Source organism: Syngnathus scovelli, chromosome 10 (genome assembly GCF_024217435.2).
Source record: "Syngnathus scovelli strain Florida chromosome 10, RoL_Ssco_1.2, whole genome shotgun sequence".
In the NCBI taxonomy this organism is placed as follows: domain Eukaryota; kingdom Metazoa; phylum Chordata; class Actinopteri; order Syngnathiformes; family Syngnathidae; genus Syngnathus; species Syngnathus scovelli.
Genome location: NC_090856.1, coordinates 7158071 through 7183216, shown reverse-complemented (window position 1 = coordinate 7183216; position 25146 = coordinate 7158071). Strand labels below are relative to the sequence as shown.

The 25146-nt window shown below is 38.5% G+C and overlaps 2 protein-coding genes across 6 annotated transcripts in view; one reads left to right on the top strand and one right to left on the bottom strand.

The window, feature by feature from the left end:
• The window catches only part of ttll7 (tubulin tyrosine ligase-like family, member 7), a 46107-nt gene extending 35061 nt beyond the window's left edge, over positions 1–11046 (bottom strand). For 2 of the 4 annotated variants that reach the window (XM_049721466.1, XM_049721471.2), the window contains exons 1-6: positions 10797–11046; positions 5333–5626; positions 4878–5009; positions 3104–3225; positions 1548–1615; positions 1241–1399 (exon numbers count right to left, since the gene is read on the bottom strand). In XM_049721466.1, the coding sequence (XP_049577423.1) occupies positions 1241–1399; positions 1548–1615; positions 3104–3225; positions 4878–5009; positions 5333–5357 (506 nt within the window). In that variant the 5' untranslated portion in view covers positions 5358–5626; positions 10797–11046. The remainder of the gene's footprint in view (positions 1–1240; positions 1400–1547; positions 1616–3103; positions 3226–4877; positions 5010–5332; positions 5627–10796) is intronic. The other 2 variants (XM_049721470.1, XM_049721481.1) reach the window with 2 other exon arrangements.
• A 3126-nt stretch (positions 11047–14172) lies between these two features.
• prkacba (protein kinase, cAMP-dependent, catalytic, beta a) lies at positions 14173–25115 on the top strand. 2 transcript variants are annotated; one of them, XM_049721916.2, is made up of 10 exons: positions 14173–14519; positions 18374–18435; positions 18657–18785; positions 19273–19371; positions 19477–19559; positions 19653–19779; positions 19873–19968; positions 20240–20362; positions 20466–20630; positions 20713–25115. In XM_049721916.2, the coding sequence occupies exons 1-10, from the start codon at positions 14474–14476 to the stop codon at positions 20836–20838; spliced, it is 1056 nt and encodes a 351-aa protein (XP_049577873.1). In that variant the 5' UTR covers positions 14173–14473; the 3' UTR covers positions 20839–25115. The 2 variants fall into 2 exon arrangements, with proteins under 2 accessions (XP_049577873.1, XP_049577862.1); XM_049721905.2 differs by lacking the exon at positions 14173–14519 and adding an exon at positions 15702–17091.
• Positions 25116–25146: the final 31 nt, after the last annotated feature.

The following is a 25146-nucleotide window of genomic DNA, read 5'->3' as shown; positions in this document are numbered from 1 at the left end:
AATTTGGCACCAGTGAGGCTCTCTTCTTTTTAAGCTTTGTGCACACTTTGATTTTGTTGTATAACTTCACACACACACACACACAATACCTTCGTTTAGTGGGGCGCCAGCAAAATAAATTACGGGGGTAGGTATAACTTAATTTCCTGCTGCGGCATAACATGCAAAAAAACAGAGCTCTAATTTTGTGAGCCTTGTGCTGTTGAGAATTTGAGCTAAGCTCAGCATTTTTTGTATTACAAATGTATGGCAGTATTTCAGTGTTAGCTGTGTTTTATTCTTTAACAAATGAAAACTTTTGAGTAATGCTCGCATCATACTGGACAGGACAAATGAAAAGAGAATTAAAGGAAGAGGTAAGCACACTGATTTATTCGCACTTTCTATGATGAATGCAAGTACCGTAAAATACATATTACATGCAACTCCTGCCAAAAACATGTTTGTAATCACTATAAAAAGGTACAAATTATAAGAGTTAAAACAAAAACTTTGCTGTAACTTTTTTTGCTGACTGAAATGAAGTCATATTTCGAAATCCTATACCTCTATCCAGTGCTCACATTTCAAGATACTAGCTAGATTTGGTTCTCTAAATACTTCATGGCTTTCATTTTCAGAACAGAAAAAAAGAAACAACAGTGAAAGTTGGAGGTTTGCGTTTTCTATCCTTTAATAACCCCGGAGACTTTACGAATGAAAAATGTATTTAATTCTGTAGTCTCCCCATCTTATAACACGAGATGCTTTTGAGTTTCCCCATATTCCGGTCCATTTTCCAGTCTGCTTGGTGTGTGCTGATGGTTCCCCATAAAGGAATCCAATATTCATATTCACAAACCTTCAGGGGAGAAGCTACAGTAAGTGCCAGGGACGAGTGTGTGTGTTTTGTGTGCGCGTGTGTGTGTGTCATCTAGCCACGATAAGCTCTGATTTATGGTGATTGTGACCATGGAGGACAAAAAGGCCAACAATGAGATTTAGCACATCCTCTCAGCCCACATAATCAATCGGAGCCCCGCCATTATGCTATTTCCATGCCGGGGTCAAACACCCCTCTGAGTCTTGTTTTCTTGTGCTTGTCCTTTATTTGCTCCCCCTTTCAACGTTCTCTCTCAGTCACACTGCTCTTGTCTATCTTGTCATTAAATCGTTCTTTTTTGCCGGCTCACAGTCCCCCAATAGGTGCGTTATTTTTTTTTCGATTGTTTTGGAGGACTGGTTCTCGCCTATGACCTACCCGTGACCCATGGCTCCATTGGCTGGTTTGACGATAAAAGTCTTCTGCTTACGTTTCCGCCGCAGCTCCTTGACGTAATTTTGGAACTGCGTGTACTCGGCGGGGAAGATCCATGTTTTGGGTACAAAGCCGTACTCTTGGGATTGGCACTTGATCATTCTGGGTACACAAAAAATAGTTGCACTATATTACAGCGGAAATTCTAGTGTGCATTTATTTTTATTTATTTTCTATGTTCACGAGGATTTTGATGTTAATCTCATGGACGCACTTTTTAAATGCTGAGACTTTGAAGAAAGAAACTTACTTTGACATGTTTCTTGCTAAGCAGTCTTTGCGGCAAATTTCACCCATACCCGGAAAATGGTTAATTCTCTGCAGAGGGACAGACAGACATAATCACATTGTTAAGGCCATTAGACTACTCAATTCCAGCCCGCCCCTTCCGGAAAACGAGCACATTAGAGGCAGCAACCTGAAGTGAGCTTACAATGTTCTGACATTTATGCCCAATTACGAACTTAAAACAAAAAGGTGACGCTGAGACCTTTTGCAACCCTTATTTAGTTTACAATGTTTTTCAGACTTTAAAGGTTGGGGAGGGAAGAGGCAAGCAAAAAAAAAAGATCAATCTCAACTCTGAGGGGCCGAGGTAATTGGTTCTGCATCGTAAGCTCCTGCAGTGACAGCTGAATGAATTGCTTTAAATGTGCCAAAAGCGGGGGTGCGGTGGGTATAAGAAAATCTTTGGGTTTTTTGTATTCTTTGACTAAATGAGCCTGAACAGGGGCGTTAATTAGGCTCGCATGAACTTAAACTTGACAGCAAACTCCCATAGTACATTACTGTTTTGGGGGGAGGGGGCGTAAAAAAGAAAAGAATGCAGTGTAAAAAGAATATGTAATTATTATCCCATTGAGACAGATGTAATTAGGCATTGGGAAGAAATTGCGCAGTTATGCCAAATCTGCAGATCGATGCAGTTTGTGAGAGGAAATCAAAACCAATTGTGGAGGGACTTGACTTTTTTTAACTGAACAACAATCATGTGAAGCACCACAACAAAAAGAGTGATAATAATTTACAGCATATTCTACAGTAAGTACTGTGTGATTCATAAACCACATAGCAATGAACTGTAGTTTGCCCCACAGAAACTTTTCTGCCCACACTATAAGCCAATTGATCATTTAATGATCCAGCTCAACAGAATAAGAGAGGTCAAACGCCATGTTTATCTACCCCTTCTTGTTCGGGCAGGTGACAACAAAAACAAGTCAGTCTTCCTGTCAGCCTATCTCCATCCTAAGATTTCATGTTCCTTTATCGCACGAGATAGTGTGCTCATTTATTTATGTTTTTTTATTTTTCCAGTCAAGTCCCTTCACACACCCCTCAGTTGATTAGTGGCTTGGCTTCCCGTGCAGTCCAAAATTAATTTGAATATTTTGTTGATAACTTATGGGTCACTCCTGGACCAACAAGAATAAATTAAAACAATACCGTGTCAAAAAAAGAGGACTACAATAAAAGGAATAAGGCAGAAAATCATTTAATTAAGTCTCCTAACACGGAGAAAAATATAAAACCGCAGCTTTGCTCCTTCTAAGTGATTACTTCTGGGGTTTCATTGTAAACAAATCTCTTCCAGCTCAACTTAGAGTTGCAAATAATTGTAAAGTTTAATAGCTCTTAATATTTTGCTTGTGATAATTGGTTTTATAGTATTACGTACGTATATGTTTGCTTTACCACTTAATCGATAAATAAAAGTAAAAGTATATTTCTCCTTGTAATAGCTTCAGCCCAGGACCTCCCAGCCCCCATGATGTGCTGAGTTGACAAGGTAGCCATGTGAAGTACCTGATAATTCCTGAGCTCCGCAATTTTCTCATGCTGTACAGCCGAGTCGTTCCAGATGAGATTGGCAGTCTCGTCTTCGTCTCGTGCTTTCAGAAAGTCCATCTCATTGATGACTATGCGAACTAGACATTTACATTGAAATGGAGTAGAATAGACAAAAACGCATTTCAGTAGAGTTTCAATACAAGAATATTTGATGGTTTGTTTGAGGAATATCTAATGAAATAAGACATAAAATGGAGAAAATTGTTTTAGTAAAATGCTTCGACAGAAAGAGCTCCTTCAAGGTGATTGAAAAGATCAATACCTTCCAGCAATGTTTACTCTCTATGAAATGGTTGCACATCAATATATATATTAATGATACTTCCCCAACAAATATATATGAATGATACTTCATTCAAATCCCACAGGAAAGCCAGTAGTATGAGAGATAGGTGGCGAACCCATTTGGACATTAATCCAGCAACTATTCATTATTCAGTGAGTAATGAAAGATTCAGATGCCCAAACAAAATGGCATTTTAATTAATTTCTTGAAACTCAACACAAACCTGATGCCATCTTGCCTAATGTTGCATGATAGCGCTTGAATGGGAAAACTGCGTTTCCAATGTGACTTCATCAATCTGTTCACGCTGGTGGATGTTAACTGTGTTTTGATAACTTTAACCGAGAGCATTTACATCGCAGCGGGGCTGTGCTGACAGTTACCATTAAATTCCAGAAGACCCAGGTTATAATTAATTTGGTCTATGCCGTCTCGCTAAACATGTCCTGAGGCCCGGAGTATACATAAACACTTCTATGTGGCTATAAAGAAAACAACAACACTATCTCTGATCTATTCTATTCCCTAAAATGTTGCTTTTGTTACTCTATCCTGAACATATTGCATAGCTCTTCTCTCAAAAGGGCCAGTGTGAGGATCTCTTCACAGCGAGAAAAATGATTCACAGCTTGAGTCCCATCTACATGCTGGATTCCGACTGCCCCTGATTTCTCCTACACTGCTGCTGACGCCTTAGTTTCAAAGGTTGTAGTTCACCCCTGAGAGCTTTGACGCCACGCAATATAGCCAGCATGTTAGGAGTGCTTACTGCGCTCTTTTAGCTTGTCTCAAAAAACACTGACTGCCACGTTAGATTACCTCAATAAATATTTTTTCTTTTTTGCAAGGATTTCCTCCACACAAGCAGTTTCACCAGGCTGAAACTCGTATCGCTTTCCTTTAAGATGTTATATGTCACTCCAGTTTTGAAACTTTATGCCAAGTAACCCTAAAAATAAACTGTGATCTCCGTGTGTCATCTTCATCATAACATAAAATACAGTAGTAATAAGTCAATTTTAAAAAATTAAAGGTTTATGCCTTAAAAGTTATGAAAATTATACACATACATAGTTGTATGTTATTATTATTATTATTATTATTATTATTATTATTATTATTATTATTATTATTATTATCTTCCCTCTCTAGGACCATCATATACAATATCAAAATAAATTCCATCGATTTTGAGCTAGGTTTTCCAAATGACTCAGGACAGCCTTTTTGGCTTGTGCAAAACCTTAGTATTGGTGTTAAAATTGCAACTTCCCCATTTAACAAAGATCCAATAATTGATTGGGAAAAAGAAGCTTAAGACATTGTAACACAGCTTGAACATACTCAACTTGGGTCTTTTTTTTATAATCTGTCAGAAAATTTTCTTCAACTGTGCCTAAAAAGACTTCAAAGCTCATACAAGGCGTCAGTCTAACTTCGTACCAATCTCGTATTTGGTGCCAGCAACATTGGCACTGATGATACCCTTCTTCTTTTTGGTGTGCACCTTCCTTTTGCCATGGCCATGGTAGGAGCCCACAGATGGCAAGTTCACGGGGGATGCGCCTCGATCCTCTAGAGGTAGAGACAGAACACATCAAAACAAGCCTCCATGATGTTGTCAGCGTGCATAGAAAAAGTGGGCAGGGCGCCTCATTTCTGCAGGGAATTGTACTGGCTGGTGTGGTCCAACATCTCGCATATGTGCTGCACAATAGGGAGAAGGAATGAAATAAATAAGTCAAACTGGGGAATTCTGAAGTGCTGGGAATGGTTCGATAAGTATGAAATCTTATGAATCAAAATGCATATCTTCTCTATGTAGCTTTGTTTCTATGCATGAGAGAACAGCAGTTGTATGTGTGTACGTTTTTTGTACAAAAATCTTTTCAACTCACCTCCGTCATTGGGAGGCGAGGGCATCTCCGATGCTGGAGGTGTGATGAGAGATGCTAAGCTTTCTGCAAGACGAGGCAGGCGGGCCCCGCAGGGTACTCACGGTACCCTCCGAGGACACTCTCACACCAAATAGTTGTCACGGTATTGGGCTGCGTAGACAGTATGGTTCAGAACCAGTGTGCAGATTATCTGAGTATCTTCCAGGTGCCTTCCAGCCGGAGTGTGGGGGAGACTAATGATTGTTGGGATGGGGAAAGGATAGGGGGTGCTCTTTAAAATCTACACAGGGCCATCTTATTTACAGCCCCGTGTGGAAAAATGGTGGTGTATATAAGGATGGATAGGAAGACATGCAAAAGAGAAAAGAAAATCATGGTGTCAGTCAAACACTTCCAGTAATCTCTGTTACATACTAACACACTATATATGACAACCACTAAAACATGAAACAAGAATGGATGTCATAGAACACCACTGAGAAAGCCACTGCTGTTTCTCCCAAAATATTGCGACAGGTTTGAAGATTGCAATAACCGCATGAGTCAAACAATTGTGTGTACAAATAAAACCCAAGTTGTCTGGAAGGAACACACAATGTGCATTGAGAAAAAGACACAGCAAGCCACCATCAAAACCCAACTGTGAAATATAGTATAGTGGAGACTGTCTATGACTGTAGTGTACGTAGTTGTATTTAATTTCCATAAACTCTCATATATTCCCTTTTATTGACATAATGGATTTCCAATTCATTTGCAATTTGCAACAATATAGTTCCTTTATGTCCAATATATATAATTTGTTTTCTCATGAAAACTTCACAAATGTGATCATTCGTAAAATTGTGTTACTTTAGCTCTGTTACTGCAGAAATAAAACCGTCTAAAGCTGTGTGACGACTACTCGACTAAATAGTATTTGGTGGAACCCTAATACAAATTTGTATCTCATGCTTGTGCCAGTTGGATTTCATTGTATAGCTGAGAGGTCATCTCATTCAAGCAGATGGCACTTTCACAGTAGTTTGTAAAATGGACGCTTCAGGCAATGAACAATGTGAGGAATTAACACCAGTCAGCATGCCAAATTCTGTTATTCTTTGGCTAAGGCCTGTGAGTGGGCTGACATGCCATTCTTTTTTTCTTTTCTCAGTTATCAACCATTGTTGAGATGTTCTATCACTTAATTATTCTGTTGGCTCAGAGAGCATTGTGACTTGTGCTCATCCTGTTGGTCCAAATTATTCCATTTGCAGAGACAAGCACAAAGGGCATCCCAAACTGTCCACAGGTGCAAACTACAATGAACTTTCACAATGTTAAAGTAATAGCGTAATGTAGGCCTTGCACCATAACTAATTTCTTATAATCTTTATCTTTAGATATGTACACAAAAAAAAAAAAACAACTAAATTATGTCTTGGAAGAAGATGATAATACGGATCTCTCATTTTGTTGTACGTTGGATGAATTATACGCAAGCTATATCAGTTTTTTTAAACCGAATTTAATATATAAATCATAAAAAAATGAGAAATACAGAGCTCACACGTTTTAAATGCCACAGAAGCTCCACTTACAAAAGATTATTGTCCTCGTTCTGACTTCCATACAGAGACCAACAGTGCCCTCTAGCGGTCAGAATGCCCCTCTTGCAATTTACTGAGCACACATTCTTATCTATTTACACATATAAGAGAATATATATATATATATATATATATATATATTCTCTTATATATACATACACACACACACACACACACCACCTCCTATTGAATCAATGAGTATTCACTGAACAAATTAAAATAGGGAAACGATCAAAGTACATTATTCCATCACTCAGTAGAGGTTTATGTTTTTCTGGTTGTCTTTTTGACCGAGTGGAGCATCGATTCCAGGGAAGGCAGAGACTGGAATGAGTTTAGCAGAGAGTGAAACAACAACAGTCTGAGTGATGAAGTGATGCAAGCTGTGCTGTTGACAAGAATACCCGCCCACCTCCCACCACTGTCCTGGACAGTCAGCAGGGAAGGAACATTGACTCGAGAAAACTACCGGACCTTGGTGTCATGTAGATGCCCTCAGGAACAGGCCTAATGTGACTGCCACATAATACAAGGACCTAAAGAATCGGACAACTGGAACACACAGTCCTCTCTTCGCCGTCAAAGGAAAAGGACAAAATTGCCATACTCGGAGAGCAGAGTAGTAGTAATAATAGTTAGTTAGTTAGTTAGTTGGTTAGTTGGTTAGTTGGTTAGTTGGTTAGTTAGTTAGTTGGTTGGTTGGTTGGTTGGTTGGTTGGTTGGTTGGTTGGTTGGTTAGTTAGTTAGTTAGTTAGTTAGTTAGTTAGTTAGTTAGTTAGTTAGTTAGTTAGTTAGTTAGTTTGTTTGTTTGTTTGTTTGTTTGTTTGTTTGTTTGTTTGTTTGTTTGTTTGTTTGTTTGTTTGTTTGTTTGTTTGTTTGTTTGTTAGTTTGTTAGTTAGTTACAAAGACAGTGAAAACTGTCAATTAAAACATATTAATCTACACCAATATAAATAAGATAAAGTTTACAACTGGCAAAACTGAGAGAGAAAATCTGTCACCAGTTTGCGCAGTTCGTACAATTTATTTGGATAGGCAGGGTCGGGTTATATATATGATCAATGTGCAGTTTCAATATGAATCATTTCAATATGAATTATTCAGATTGGGAGGTATCCCAGAAAATGGGAAAATATAGCAGGTATTATTGCTGTAAGATTAATATTCTGACGTGTCATTGCAGACTACAGCCGCGTAATAATATCAGAGGATATCAACATTGAGCCACTACTACTGTAGTAGAACAGAAAATGATGCAGTAGCTAAATTTGAACAAGAGAGGGAGCAAAAGGACCACAGACATAGAGTACAGTGACAAGAAGCCGGATTCTGAGCTCATGCACACTCTCCGCGACCACACAGACGCTTTATTGTTAAAGGCTGTCACCTCATGCTGCCATGAGCATCACTCCGTGTTCCACAGGCCATGACATATCCATTACAAATAAATGTTTGTTTTACAGGGTGTTGTGACGCTGAGCTGTTTGCTTTGCACGAGATGGGAATTCAATCCCATTGTGTACTGCTGCACCACAGTATTTGTATTGTCTGCAGGATAGATGCTTCATTAAAATTTAAATTTATATAAGGAGTGTGTTAAGATCCGAAACATCATATGGTAGTGGCAAACATTTGTGACTATCAAAAGCAGCTTCATAAAAGGCACCTCAAGAAGCACTGGACAGAAAGTGTTACAGAGAAAAAGCGGGAGTGAAGTAGTCCACCGAGCTCTTTCAGTAGTGCAGTCTCTTCAAGGATGAGCGGGACAGCCCTGAGGGGTTTGTTTAATGTTTTCCTCAACTCACAAGAAATTACATCTCAGCAGTGAGCTTCCAACAAGAGAGACAAAAAATGAGGCTTGGTGAAAACACCACTTAGCTTTGTGTCATGGTACAAACGATGTTCTTCAGTTCACTAGACCTCAGTGTGTGTGTATTCAGAAGCTATTCAATAGGTGCTAGGAATAGACCAAAATCTCTAATGGCCATCCAATTTGGAATATGCCTTAACATTTCATAGGAAAGATGACCCTAAAGAAATGAAAACCTTATCAAACTCTGGACATGTTTTGATTATTTTTCTGTGGCTTTTTCGAAAAGATAAGCTAAACTCAAGAGGTATTAAAAGTGTTCCAATACTTTTGTCCAGCATCACCATAAGTGTTGTCACAATTAAAGTACATGTTTATGGAACAATAGTTAACATGTACACTTGTTTTATTTCCATGATTTCCTAAATTTTGTTATAAATCCAAACACTTCAGACTTCAACATGGAACAAATATAACAGTTTGATCAAAACTTTATTTTTATTGCACATGCTTGACTGAATGCAAACCAAATATTTTTGCTCAAATCAAATAATTATGAATTGTTTACTACCTCTGCAGATGTTAATATGGCCGGGTTTTTTTTGTGGATGTTAATAAACGGGATTTAACAGCTTTAAACTACTTAACCAATTCCCATGACACTTTGCAGAGCAACATGGGCTGGATACATTGATCCGGTTAAAGGTTAACAACCAGAATTTTTTTTTTAATTCTTTTTTCCAGCTTTTCTTTGCTTTCACAATGAATACTGCACATAGTATACTAAAAACAGATGCAGGAGAGGGGAAACTGTCTTAAGATGGTTACAATAAATGTCTAATCACCTCAAATCAAACCATCTCAAATAAAATGCTGAGTTTGTTAGTTATCTTGCAAGAAGAGAGAACTACTGTACTGCACTTTGTGCCTTCTACATACAAGCCAAAACAAGTGTGGGAGCTCTCAGCCCACAAGGCACTGAAATACTCCACCAGACACCTGAATACAATACCATCAACTAGAAATATGGACAAGACGCAAGTTGTTGTTTTTTCTATACTGTAATTTTAAGTAAAGTCTATAAACCAAACAATTAAAATGCAAACTGCATAATTAATAAAGTAAAGCCTGCCACTAAGATTAACCCCACAAAAAACTATTCTGAAGCCTTAGAGCATATTACATAATTCTAAAAATGTAATGACCATGACATGCATGAATAGGCAAATCCCGTTTTAAATGTTTTCAACATTCAGATATAATTTAAAATTCCATCAAAATACAAGCTGCAAGCACAATACTGCAAGAAATTACATAATAGTGAATGCACAACTGAATCAGTTGGAAACGCTCGTCTGCCTAAAAATTCATCAGCACAAATAAATGCCTTTGGACACTTGGAAGTTTCTGCAAAGGAGTCAATAAATCCTACTGCATGGGAGCAAGAGGGAATACAATTATAAAGCACACATAATCTAGGGGGTGGGGGGGTTACAAATATATCCTACGACAGACTGTTTATGTCGTCATGACATGTCTGCAATGCACACGTTATCCTGTAAAGAAATTCTATAAATAAAGAAGGGGGCTCATCTTGCAGTTCACTTTAAGGGTCCTCCCAAGCAAGCTACGAGCTAAGCTAACGAGAACACCGTTAAGGATTGTGCCTGTCACAACAACTACTGAGGGCCATGCCCTTTTATACTCTTTCAAAATAAAAATCCTCACTGTATCTTTCTGTGCACGGGCAATCCGCGTTTCTCCAAATGCAATGCCGCACAACCTTTGCAGGTGCACTGAGAAATAGAGTACTATTTGACTGGTGCGGGTCCGGTTGGGGGTTCTCGTTGTAAGACACAACTAGGCAGTGCTTGCTATCAAACAGCATAGCTGGTACGCCAAAAATGAAGCGTCACTGTTTTCATTTAGCGACCTCACAACGATAAAACTCGCAAATAAATGCTGTGCATCTATCTGATGTTGCAGAAAAGATAACCAGGATGAATAATTAGCTCGGTCTTAATATTTTCTTAAGGAAGAATTGAGGTGCGAAGAAGCTCGTTACCTTATTAATTCCACTCACTGGTAGCGCAGCTCCTTAGCTTGGTTGCGTCCCAACGAATGTGCAGACAAATCGACCGGTACCGAGAGCATTTGCACGTGCGCATCAGTGTTTGTGTTGTGCAGAAAAACACAAAATATTAGTTGACATACACGCGATAAGATAAAAAACAAATCTGTGTCTTGGAAGTCTGCGGTTGTGTGCACTGAGCGCTGGAGCGAATCCATGGGCAAAACCATTCACGGTGAGAATGGGGGTGAAGATACCTGAACTGCTGAAGTTTGACAAACGCAATTTTGCTTTCCCCGGTTAGAAAAAAACGCGTCTTTTAGTTTAAAAATAATTGAAAAATCTTGTCAAGCATGTTTGTTGCAATTTACTAGCGGTGACTATTTTATTACGGGGAGTGTCATCGCTTCGACAGCTAAATGCAAACACTGGAAGCTACCTAGCAACAGTGTCGCTGACCGTGGTACTAGAAATCAAACCTGCTGTCATGGGCGCGTCCTACTCAGAGGTCATTAACGTGTCATTCGCATCTTAACACTATTGTCTCTCTGCAGCCATCGTTAGTTCAACTTACATTGATATTGTGTAACTAATTTCACTTTGTGCCAGGCATATGTATTTTTATTTAAATGTATGTAATTACATACATTCAAAGAACAGTTAAGCAAAGAAGAAGATGTCTATTAGTGTGAATGGCGTTCAAGTGTGACTGTGTGTTTGTCTATTGTGCCCTACTACTGACCGTCAACCAGTCTTTGTATGGATGGATGGGTGGGTAGATGAATGGATGGATGGGTTGATTTGCACAATAATATAGATCATCTTTATTGGTCAAACCAAATATGCTGAAATCATAAGGAATTTGATTTCTCTTTAGGACATGCACAGGTGTCTAAAGTAAAGAGAGTCCTTCAACAAAAGTCTATAACGTGTGCATATTAATGTGTAAAAAATGCAATTTCTGGAGAAATTGCGTGTGAAGGCGAAGACTTTGAATCACTTCTTGGGGAATGATGGCGAATGATGTTGAAATGAGTTGAATTTCTTGAGAAATGTGGAAAATAGAAGTGTAATACTAAATTTTGGAGAATTTGGTTGAATTTCAAATTTGAAGTTTGGAATTTGTGGTAAGTGGGAGGTTGTGGAATAGGTAGGCAAAAGATGAACAGTTGAATGTTGGAACGGGTTGAATCGGTTAAAAAATGTAGACGTGAGAGCAAATGTTGAATCTCCATAGAGAATGAATGGGAATCAAAAGAAAAAGCAATTGCGCCAAAATATTTTGAAATTTGGAACAAAACGAAAATAAATAGCTTCAGGAGGTTCACTTTTGGAGTTAAAATGTTGAAATGGGTTCAATCGGACAAAAAATGCAAAAGTTAGCGACTAATGTAGCTATTTAGGGCAGTTAATGTTGAAATAAGGTCACTTCCGGGGTGATTTGGGTCACTTCCGGTCTATTTGGGTCACTTCCGGTTTGAGTAGAGGCACTTCCGGTCTAGCCGAGGTCACTTCCGGTTTATTTGGGGTCACTTCCGGTTTAAAAAAGTCACTTCCGGTTTAAAAAGGTCACTTCCGGTTTGATTTGGGGTCACTTCCGGTTTACCTAAGGTCACTTCCTGTTTACCTAAGGTCACTTGCGGTTTGATATGGGGCACTTCCGGTACATTCTGGGTTCATTGGGGGCACTTCCGGGTCAATCCAAGATGGCTGCCACACTGGAAGTGTGGGTGAAGGAGGTGAATATGGTAAGCATAAGGTAAACAAAGTGAATAAAGTTGGAATGGGTTGAATCGGTTGAAAAATGTGGAAAAAAGAGTAGAAAAACGAAATTGTAGAGAATTTTTGGTAAGTGGAAAGTTGTGGAATAGGCAGGCAAAGGATGAACAGTTGAATGTTGGAACGGGTTGAATCGGTTAAAAAATGTAGAAGTGAGAGCAAATGTTGAATCCCCATAGAGAATGAATGGGAATTAAAAGAAAAAGCAATTGCGCCAAAATATTTTGAAATTTGGAACAAAACGTAAAAAAACAGCTTCAGGAGGTTCGCTTTTGGGGTTAAAATGTTGAAACGGGTTCAATCGGACAAAAAATGCAAAAGTTAGCGCCTAATGTAGCTATTTATGGCAGTTAATGTTGAAATAAGTTCACTTCCGGGTTGATTTGGGTCATTACGGTCTATTTGGGTCACTTCCGGTCTGATTAGAGGCACTTCCGGTCTAGCTGAGGTCACTTCCGGTTTATTTGGGGTCACTTCCGGTTTAAAAAGGTCACTTCCGGTTTAAAAAGGTCACTTCCGGTTTGATTTGGGGTCACTTCCGGTTTACCTGAGGTCACTTCCTGTTTACCTAAGGTCACTTCCGGTTTTATTTGGGGCACTTCCGGTTCATTCTAGGTTCATTGGGAGCACTTCAGGGTCAATCCAAGATGGCCGCCATACTGGAAGTGGGGGTCAAGGGTTGAATTGTGTAAGCATAGTGGAAGTGGGGGTGAAGGGGTGAATATGGTAAGGATGAGGTGACCAAAGTGAATAAAGTTGGAATGGGTTGAATCGGTTGAAAAATGTAGAAATTAGAGTGGAAAAACGAAATTTTGTAGAATTTGGTGTGAATTTCAAAATTGAAAATTTGGAAATTTTGGTAAGTGGGAAGGTGTGGAATAGGTAGGAAAAAGATGAACAGTTGAAAGTTGGAATGGGTTGAATCGGTCAAAAATTGTAGAAATTAGAGGTGAAAAACGGAATTTTGTGAAATTTTGTCGAAATTTTTAACGTGAAAACGTGAAATTTTTGAATTTGGGAATTTTGGGAATGTCGAGAATCATTCCGAATGTGGTTTGAATGTGCTGAATGAGGTGAATTTAAAAGGGGAATGACGTAAATGTGAAATGTCGAATCTGCCATTGAGAATGAATGGGGAAAAATTTGTCGTAAATTCGCGAATTTTGCGAAATCGGAAAATTTTCGGAACGAGAAAAATGGAAGCGCTCATCTCGTGAATATTTGGAATACGTCAAAAGTGGAACGGAGTGAATCGGATGAATTATGTGGAAGAAGAAGCGGGACAAAAAAGTGTGGAGAATAAAATATAATAATAATAATAATAATAGAGAATGGTGTAGAATAACATATGTGTGAAGGCCATCGCCTTCACACAATACAACAACAGAATTGTGGAAATGATGCAAAGTGGCAGATCTTACAAGGAAATTGTCCTAATTTGGTGAGTGTACTTTAAATAAAGCTGCCACATATTAACCTAACGGCTGGATATAAAATTATTTTAAAAGTATACACGCTTTTCTACCAAACACGAAGGCAGCATTTCACCCGTCAAGTTGGTTCACGCGGCTATTCCTATTCCTACACGACCTGAACGCAGCATATAACGACAGCAGGCAGGGGTAAAAAGTCTGGATCATGTTTTCATTCCAGCGAAGGCCTACTTGAATGCAAACAGACATTTTGTCTAATAAGACGACAGCTGTTTGCAGAGCACATCAATCGGTCTTCTGTTGACAACAAGAGGAAATTGATGTTGTGGCTCAGAGAGCTGGTTGAAATCTGTTAGCTAGCTAACGGAGGAGGAGGAGCTGCTAGCTGGCGAGCTAGCCACACCATCAACCACCATCGTCGCTCGTAGCCAGCTGTGCATCGCGCCCCGTCTTACCGCGATGGGGAACTCAGCAACTGCCAAGAAAGGCAATGAGCAAGAAAGCGGTAAGCATCGTCCACTCAGCGCTGCCTGTAATGGTTGCTGACGTTTTGGTGTTTTTCAACGTTACTGCGCCTGCTGTACTGGAATATTATTCGTGCAATGTGCAGCCTTCTGCAGTTTGTTGTCCAGTGTTAGCTGATGATGCACTGCTCTTATCATTGCAGTCCAGACGGGTACTGTATACCGGTTTAGGCAGGGCATTGGCATGTTTACGTGGTAGATAGTCTCTAGTCGTTTATTTATGCTATACTAATAGGAAAATTGTGGGTAATCATTCTACTTATTCTAATTGTTTTAATTGTGCACCAGTGCATTCAATTAGTACTGTGCAGCCACAGGAATCATCTTGTGTGGTTCCCTCTACAAAATTCATCAATGGGTGAATTTGCATGTTTTTCCCAACCTTTATTGAGTCATAATTTGGATCTTTGCAATTTGCAATGTCACAAACAGTATACCAGAGGTCACCAAGCTTTTTCTAACAGAGCTAGTACGTTCTTCTTGGGTAGGTACTGTTTCATGCTAAGGAAATAAGTTTGTTACACACTACATATTACTATTTTACAACATGCTAAATATGAGTATTAATGTGCAGCACTGTATTTCTGTAAATCTCTGCAAGTGTTTCAAATGATGACTTCTGCAACCTTACTATGAAATGACAATGTCCAAACATTGGTGTACTATTTTTACTCAACTACGTTTTATTTGTTTATTGTGATTTCATAAAACTCACAGCTGTACCTAAATATTGAATTGAAATTACCATATTCTCTGGGTTATAAATCGCTCCGGAGTACAAGTCGCACCAGCACCAAATTCATAAGAAGGAAAGGACATATACTATAAATTTAGAAATTTATTTGATAAAATCCAAAACACTAAGGTGGAAATCGCTGAATTACAGTATCGTTTTTAAATGACAACTACATGGTTAGCAAAAAATTAAGACACGTCTTTTGATGCCTGGTAATCTTATCTTTCATTTGCCATCTATGGAAGCCACACTGCAAGGTCTTATTACAGATAACATAATAACCAAAGTAAATTTAAAGTTCAAGAATTTCTGCTAAGGCTGAACCAGCACTGAAACAAATGAAGATAAATGTATTTCAAGGTTGTTGTTTTTTCCTGCAGGGCCATCACTCACTTAAGTGGTTCAAATTAGTATGTAATAAAACATCATTGTAATAGATCTGTTTAAGCCAATCGTAAGTGCCTTCCACTAAATGTGGCAAAGGGCTGTCGGTTTTCATATATGTATGTTTTCCAAACTAATCCACTCGATTGGACCACGCTTCTGGTCTACAAAGAAAGCAGTGATCTTGACCTGCTTTCTGACTGGCAGTAATCCATGCAGTTTCACAGGCTTCTTCTTGAAAACACCAGTCGGTCCTGTTTGGCAGCTCTGACTGTTGTGTATAAATGATATACTGATACTGTTATGTAAACAACACACACCATCAAAGTATGTTTACATTAAGAATGAGGCCAACAGTGCGGGAGTTGTCTGGAAGGACTTGGCTCAAGGACAGGCTCTCTAAACGCAAGTGTTTCTTGGTGATAAAGGATCACGTAAATAAAAATTGACTTTTTAGCTAAGTTTAAGTTAAGTAGATCGATTTTTTTTTTCTCAGGTGAACTACTCAAGATGTATTTTTCTAATGAAGTTGTATTCAAGTCAGCAATTCAGCATTGAATGAAACTACCTTGCATTTGTACTGCCATATGATAATTTGTCTGTGTTTGCCGATGGGTGTTGGAAAACTGGAAAGATTTTCACATACTTGTATTCCTCTATCAGACAAGTGACCATATTTGGTAACTTGAGTGGGTCTTAAAAAATGGGATTCTAGGCCTCGCAGTGATGCAGTGGATCCATGTGATCCCTCAGAGCCAATCAATGAGGAAAAACAATGAAAGCAATAATAATATTTTATTATTATTATTGTTGTTATTGTGTTTATTTTATTTTTTAAATTATTATATGCTTGATGAAACTACATCTGAAAAAGAAATTACAATAGCCGCAGGAGAAATTATTAATCCCTGAATCTGTGTTAAATTGATCACTTAGCCGTTGGATTCATAAAAAAAATGCTGATGCTGATAATCAGGAACATGCCAAATACTGGCCCCAATAGTCAACCTGGACGATAATTGGTCATTCACTTAAGTCTGACTTGGAGCAAATGATATCAAAATGTACTTTGCAAATTCAGTACGTAGGACTCCGTGTAGCATAAAAAACATGCATGGGGATGATCACTGAAACTAAAGTGCAGTGCTTGAACAGGAAGCTTAACTTTATGTGGTTAGCCAAATGTTGCAGAGTACTTCACTTAATACCGGAAGTTGCTATTTCTCGTTTAGTCCGCTGTCTGGAAAGTGTGTATTTCGCCTGTGAGTCTCTTTTATTACGCATAGAAAAAAAAATCTAAATGGCACAGGGAAAGGATCATTCGTTCGCCAGCCGCTTTTTTCACAGATGTCGTAAAAGTAACCAAGAACAGAGAGGACAAGATTGTGAGATGCAGCACGTCTCTGAATTCACCGTCATGTGGGATAAGTTCAGTAAGTGCTCTGCAGCTCACTTGTCAGAGAAATCCTTTGCAGCATTTCAAGATGCGAGCTGGATCCGTTTTTTCTAAACTTTCTTGCTTGTGTGAGGAGGAAATTTAATTTAGGAGTGGTTCGATTCACAGCTGTTTTTAGATTTTGTTTTGATAATTTTTTCAATTGTTTTACATTTTTGGGTAGGCAATGTTGCAAAGTGTTTTTTTTTTTTTGTGGAAAATGCATTAGAGTGGTATATAAACATTTTTGTTCCAGATCATGGTATCTCGTTTGTCTTCATAACTAACTGTATTATAAATATGGTTGGGGTTTTTTTGTGTCCGCTGTTTCACCTAATGTTTTTTTTTCCAGTGTAATCTGATAAGAGCCCGACCTAATTCAACCTAAATATTAAACACCCTCTTGGCCGAAATATTCAACTGTTGTAATGTGGAAACAATGAAGCAGTAATTGTTCCCACATTATATAAAATACTCTGGATGATATTTTATAATAGTTGTTCCTAGTGACCTTGGGGGGCGGGAAATAGTCTTTTCCGGTCTTGTCAAGTAGGAAATGTACTGTGTTTAGTATCTTCTCTCATATACTGTATGTCATTCCGTTTTGTGTTACATGGAATCCACTTGAATCACAAATGCTGCTGTTTCAGACACTTTATGAATGTTTCTCCTTCTCTTTTTCTTCCTCATCATTTCCATCCATGTGGCTCAATGTTCCTGAAAACACCTTTGGCGATCTTATAGAGACTTTTGGTATGCCCATTTTTCCTCTGAGATATCCTCAGTCACAGAGTGGGATTCCTGGTTTGTTCACTTGAACCTTGTAGATCAAATGTAGTGTGTTACACTCTTGATTGGCAGCGCTTGAGTGACTCTGTGACTCTGGATTTCTCATGTCTGATCTGACCTTTCATAATGTACTTTCAAATGCCTGCGCTCTGCATTTTGTCTCTCTTTCCCAGCCTGCCCCGTTATTATTAACACTCGACTCTTTCCCAAAGAGATGCAGAACAGCTTCACTTTAAATTTGGCCAATCTTTTCAAGCCTACTAAAGCTATTTGCATCACTTAAATTTCCTGTTGAGCTGCTGTGTGGTTTTGCTCAGGGTTTTCTTTTCTTGTTTTGTCGCGTAGTCATTCCTCCTCAGTACCTGAAACGTGCCTGACCTTAAAATGTACTTTACCCTAAATGTTGTTTGATTTTTTTTTTTTTTTTTTAAACTAGCATCGTGTGGAGGTGTTTAATGTCAACATTTTGTTTTTGTGCTGTCTTTTTGTAGTGAAAGAGTTCTTAGCTAAAGCCAAAGAAGATTTTTTAAGAAAATGGGAGTGTCCGCCACAGGTAAGATATAACTTTATCAGATTAACATTTCTCTTGCATCATCAGTCTTAGCTAGCTTGAGAGATAGTACATATCTACTTCCTGATGTGCAAATATCACCATAAATGAATGCAAGCAGATTGGATCATTTGACTAGGGTGTAAAAATGTATGTACCGATCAGTTTATACGTGACTCACACTGTCCTCGAATGTGAGCATTTCATCTCACCCGTTTCTTCAGAGCACAACGTGCCTGGACGACTTCGATAGGTTCAAGACTTTGGGAACTGGCTCATTTGGCCGAGTATTGCTGGTAAAGCATAAAGGAACAAACCAGTTCTACGCCATGAAGGTCTTGGACAAACAAAAAGTAGGTGAATTGATTCCTAAAAACAACTTTGACAGGATCTTGATGCTTTTATTATAATTTCCCATAAAAGGCAATGCTTACAAAGATGTGATAATCATCCCAATGACTAGTTTTGTTTGATATTTTATCATTTCATGATCAATTTGTGGAGTGATGCACAGCCAAAGAGAATTGTAGCAATGGAAATCAACTTTTGCTTTCATGATGTTCATTGCTTCTGTTTGATTTTTGGATCATGCTCCGAAAATATTTGGTTGAATTTCAATAAATTTGCCTTAATGTTTGAGGGACACTGTAAACATTTTGAGTACAGCAATAATTTATTTTATTGGTAAAACGTAACACAGCTGATAGACAACCGAAATAAAATACTAATGAGCTATATGAACTCGAAAAGCAACTGTGGATGGTAGTTTGAGAAGCGATGCAAGTGCAACACGTGTGTGCCAGAAAAAGCAATGTGTGACGTTGCCTCTTGGTGTGGCAGGTGGTGAAATTGAAACAGATAGAACACACACTGAATGAAAAGAGAATACTGCAGGCCGTCTCCTTCCCATTCCTCGTCAGATTGGAGTACGCTTTCAAGGTGGGTGCAAGTGTTTATATAGCCTGCTTGTCTGTGACATTGTTGATGCTATAAGACTGTTAAATAAAACCTTTTGGCACCAACTTTTCTCTCTTTGGTCAACAGGACAACTCAAACCTCTACATGGTAATGGAATACGTGCCGGGCGGAGAGATGTTTTCACACCTCAGACGCATCGGAAGGTTCAGGTGCGGAATTTTGAGAGTAAAGTAAATGAAGAGTTGGGTTGAATGCATTATTCAGGATAAACTCACCCAACTATCTGTCATTCCTTCTTTCAGTGAACACCATGCACGATTTTATGCAGCTCAGATAGTGCTCACCTTTGAGTACCTCCACTCCTTAGACCTCATCTACAGAGACCTGAAGCCCGAAAACCTGCTCATTGATCAACATGGATACATTCAGGTAAGCCATTTCTGGGAATATGAATATTGTTATTCAAGAGCATCATGCACGCTTGCTGTGGACTCCATTGCGTTTCTGTTGTTCCGCCTTAAGGTCACAGACTTTGGCTTTGCCAAAAGAGTAAAAGGCAGAACCTGGACATTGTGTGGAACGCCAGAGTACTTGGCTCCAGAGATCATCCTCAGCAAGGTAAACTGTTTAGAAAACTTTTGTTTGTCAAAAAAACAAGCAATTTGTGATGTTGAGAGGCTTTAAGTTTCTTCACATTTTCAAAATTAAACAGGATCCAACAAGAATAAAAGAGGTCCGATACTTAATCAACAACTAATAGGTTCTATTTTTAAGTTGCACCTGAGTATAAATTGCAAGACCATGGTCCCGCAACTGCAGCCAAACTATGAAATTTGAGTGAAATACGAATACGATCGTTCTATGAGTGATTATTTTCTTCCTCCTCCAGGGCTACAACAAAGCTGTGGACTGGTGGGCACTCGGAGTCCTTATCTATGAGATGGCTGCGGGTTACCCTCCATTTTTTGCTGATCAGCCCATTCAGATCTATGAGAAGATTGTTTCTGGCAAGGTGCAAGAATTGAATATCACATCAACTTGACTATTGTAAAAAAAAAAAAAAAAAAACATCTGTGTTTGACATTCAGAGGTGCTCACTGTGTTCACTCCTGTAGGTACGATTCCCCTCACACTTCAGCTCCGACCTGAAGGATCTGCTGAGAAATTTGCTTCAGGTGGACTTGACAAAGCGATTTGGAAATCTTAAAAATGGCGTTAATGACATCAAAAATCACAAGTGGTTCTCCGCAACAGACTGGATTGCCATTTATGAGAGAAAGGTAAGAAGTTTAATTATCTCCCTCATTTGTTTCATGAAATTAGTATCTATGCATTTTTAGTCAACGTAAACTTCTCTCTTAGGTTGAAGCGCCCTTCTTACCCAAATGCAGAGGACCAGGAGACACAAGCAACTTTGACGACTATGAAGAGGAAGACATTCGTGTGTCACAAACAGAAAAATGTGCAAAAGAGTTTGCTGAATTCTAGTCAGTGGATGAGAGTCCCGTCGGGGCTCACGTGTTTGGGGATATTTGCACTCTCCTGGGAGGTTAAGGTGGAATTGTGTCCAAAACAAATGCTCTGTTCTTTTGTTACACACGGCTGATTCGAGGTCCTTTATGCCATGATCTTATGTGCTGTTCAGAACACAAGCCCGCACACAGGTACATTATGCAGGCACACCCTTGTGACCCACCTCTCAGCTTTAGTCCCCTTGTTTTTCTTGAAATTTCATTTTCAGTTAGGATTTTTATTTTTGCAAATAACATGAATTTCAGAATTATTCCTAAGTGTCACTGTTGATGATACATGGTAGCATCTGATATTGCACGTATTTTCTGTTATTCACCGTCTTGTTGGCTTGTGTAGAAATCTTATGGGAAATGTCTTTCTTATTGGTTTAATTTGAAAATGTGTTATTTGCTAGTGAGCTGAGTTGACACCGAAAGCTGATAAGGCAATCCATCATTGATCTTCATACGCAGCTAAGTTATCGGCGAGACAGATATTTTTTATCATTCGCTAAATTAATTATATAAATGTATATTGAATTTTTGACATAAACATTGGCCAGAAGTACACACATATAGGATTCTTGGGCATTGTCAGCTGGGGAACGGGCCCTAGAAAATTGTATTTTTAAATGGTGAGGTGAAATCTTTTACTGTCTCAGTGAGCAGGCAATAAGTGAAGGCAGACCCTCATACTGACAGCAGTCAACAAAAAAAAAAAATCCTCACAAAAACATGCTTGCAATTGAGCACCCCAAATTGCCCCTAGGTGTGAGTGCGAGTGCGGATGGTTGTTCGTCCCTGCAATCGGCTGGTAACCAGTTCAGGGTGTCCCCCGCCTACTGCCCAATGACTGCTGGAATAGGCTCCAGCACGCCCGCGACCCCCGTGGGGACAAGCGGTATAGACAATGGATGGATGGATGGATATTTTGTGCTGTCCCATTAGTCTAAACACGGTATTTTGATGAATATAGCCATTTTTGCAATATGAATTAAGGAGTGCTCACTCTGTAGGTTCATGTTGTTTCCGATAACTTCTTTTGGCGTCAATAATATGTTGTTGCTGACTGTCAAACAACTCAAGAGGAAAGTTACAAGTTTCAACTTTCCGTACACTTGGAATGTTCATGCTAAAAAAACAAACAAACAAACAAAAAAAAAAACAATGTGCTTCCCTTATCTTCTGTGCCTTTATCTCTACCGAAAAAAAGAGAGAGCGAGAGAGAGAGTGAGCGAGAGGGAGCAAGAGAGACCTGTATGTATACGCTACTCACAAAAGGTTATGGCTTTTGGGTATAATTTTGGGGTCAACCTGAATCACACTCTAACCTTTACAGATGAACATAATTTTTCAACTGTTCAATATTTCAGTACTTTTTGCTGCTCTCCAACAAGGAACCGATTGACGGGTATTTGATCCATGAAAATTTCCAATAACGGTACCATAGGTCAGTTGTTGGGTAAAGTCTTGGGCTCATGATGCCAAAATGTATTTTGGTCAATTTATGGCTCTAACACCAGTTGGACATTTAAAAGTTTCACGGTCACCTGTAATGGTTGATAAATTGAAGGTAATCCTGAAAGTTCTCTCAAAGAGCCAACTATCCCTAGTTTTGTGAGTAGTGTATACTCACATAATCAATGATTTTAGCGCAGGTGCAGAGCGGAGTAAACTCGCTAGAAAATCTCATCGTAACTCAACTCTATGTGACAATGCTGACAAAATTTCAATTGACTGTCAAATGACCAGTCAGGAGCTTCCAATCATTCCTTGAATACTGCACGACTGAAATCGAAATCAGCAACAGGCTTCTTGTGGGTGTTATATTAAGTTGACACCACAGCAGTTTCACGGGACATCATTTTAATGACCGCTGAGACACGATGAGGCTGTCAACTGCAATGGAAATGTTTTTCTTAAATAAGATGGAATTGAACTAATAACATAACTGGGACTGACTGCGTGAACGGCTCAAGGTAGCACTTTTTTTTTTCCCAAACAATCCAAGCAGTCAAGAGCTACCCATGCATTTTGCCGTTTGTTGTAGCTTTGATCATTATACACAAGCACATTTGACAAGATCATTCCACATATAATGTGTATTGTAGGTTAATCATATTGGACGTTGGAATCAAGTTTATCACCCAAAAAAAAACGGCCATATGTGAGGTGATGTGAGCTCAAGGTACATGCCTCAGTGTGATTGGGTTGCTGTTTATTTATTATCATTAACCATTCAACACTTCCAACATTGTCTTCTTTGGGCATATAAATGTGTATTTTTGAATGCAGTTCACTTACGTTTTTTGGGAAATTACAGGATGGCAAAATCATTTTTGACGAGGCAAGACGCCGTTTGTGACATTATTGTTTTTATTATGTTTTTTTTTTTTTTTTTTGCACTGGTCCTTGTTAAAGCAAATAAATGGGCATTGAAGTATTAATATGAAGCTAAGTCTTGCCATTGATGTTATTATAGTGCATCATTTGTAGCATTGTTACAACCATATCCATTTATTGGACATGTCCTGGAACTGTACCTCAGACCGGATGTATTTAATGACAGAAGGGGCTTGTGATTTTCCACACATGCAGAAAAATTCCAAATGCTATAATTTTGAATTTTTCTGAATGTTGAAGAATGAACATTTTGTTCTTTTTGCTTTGGGTTTGAATGCTAATTTTGCTTGAGCATATAATGTCACTGCCATACTTGCTTTGATTGCTTTTTGTATGTTGTATCCGACCCTGTTTTTTGTTATGTATTTGTTATGTTTGTGCAACAGTGTCAAGGTACAGTACCCCCAAGCTGTTCCTATCATTATTATATGGTATTATTTGTTTTATTTTAGAGCAGAATGTATTTTTATTGGTGTGGCATTTTCCTGCATCATCACCACATAACAGCAAATTTTAATTAACCACAAATGCAACAGCAAATCAAACATTCTCATTCTTCTGATTCTGCTAATCATGCGTAGTATTTGCATCTTTGTTCGTCAAGTTGTACACAGTTTTCTTTTTTGCAAATTGTCTAAGATGGTTCATGTCTGTGAAAAACATGAATACAGTTTTGACCACAGTTTGGGGGCAGCAACTCACAATTGTTTCCATAAGCGGCTGTTTATGTCGAACTATTATTCTTCTCATAATTACATGACAAATTATTATCATTAATTATATCTCATCACTGTTGCTGATTTGTAATTTTGAAATTTTTGCCTCTGCAGTGCACACACCTCCCACCAGAGTGACTCAAGTCAACATTGTAGCTATGCAAAGTGTTTCATACCAATGTCTATCCGTTTAACTTTCATGCAGTAACGTGTCTATTAAGCCTTGGAAGTCCTTTGAGAGGTTTGGCTTTGTCTTGCAAGGCAATTTTTCCTCCAGGTCAAACAGTCAGGTGTGGAGAAATGTTATTTTATTTTATTCACACTTTGTTGGAAGAATTTAAATAACTGTCAGCATCTTCCTCACCTTAGTTCGCCAATAAAAAAAAAGTTTTATGATCTGGTGCTCAATGCCCTGGAAAGGTAATTGGTATGTTCATGTCAATTTTATTCTAATCTTATTTCATTTTCAACCTTATGTTTCTTCTGCTCTTAGTTGCTCAAAGCAATGATTCATATTTAAGATCCATTTCAATAAGATAATTTCCCTGAAGACTTATATTGACACGTTTCAGAACTTATTGCACAGCAATGCCTCTCACAACAGTGGGGGAAAAAAACTTTTCCCATTTTAATAATTGCTTTACTTTTATGTGTGTGTGTTTGGCACAAAGGGTTACGCGGAATATTGTTGTGTGTCCATGATAGTTACATAAGGAAAATGTCTGCTAATCAACACCTTGATCTTGAGCATGTTTCAATCCAAACTGCCTGTGTGTCAATCCTGCCACAAACTATTTTTGTGTGAAATCCACAACTCTTTTTAGTGTCATTAAGAACCTGCGTGTAATGATGTTTGTCATATGTGATGTAAACAATGGCACTTTCTCCCTCCGGGCCTCTTCACTCCTGAATAACCAAGTTAGATTTGGTTCTCTCTGTAGTTTGTCACATATGCCAGTATGGGCTCTATATTCTTTGTATTTAGTTTGTGGGACGTTTTGCACATCATTTAAATGGCTGACACGTTTTTCCTCATCTAACTTTATTTGTGTTTGTAAGGGGAATATTATTTGCTGTAGCAGATTTTATGTAACAAAGAATATGTCACAATAAATCCTTTTTATTAGGAAAAAAATGTTGATTTATTGTCACAGTGAGTGCAACAA

What these genes read in the sequence shown, in the direction of transcription:
- prkacba (XM_049721905.2), top strand. Translation starts at nt 16,959, where the DNA reads ATGGCACAGGGAAAGGATCATTCGTTCGCCAGCCGCTTTTTTCACAGA. An exon ending in AATGGGAGTGTCCGCCACAG is followed by an intron (nt 18,436 to 18,656) that starts GTAAGATATAAC and finishes CCGTTTCTTCAG; the next exon opens with AGCACAACGTGCCTGGACGA. An exon ending in ATCAACATGGATACATTCAG is followed by an intron (nt 19,780 to 19,872) that starts GTAAGCCATTTC and finishes TTCCGCCTTAAG; the next exon opens with GTCACAGACTTTGGCTTTGC.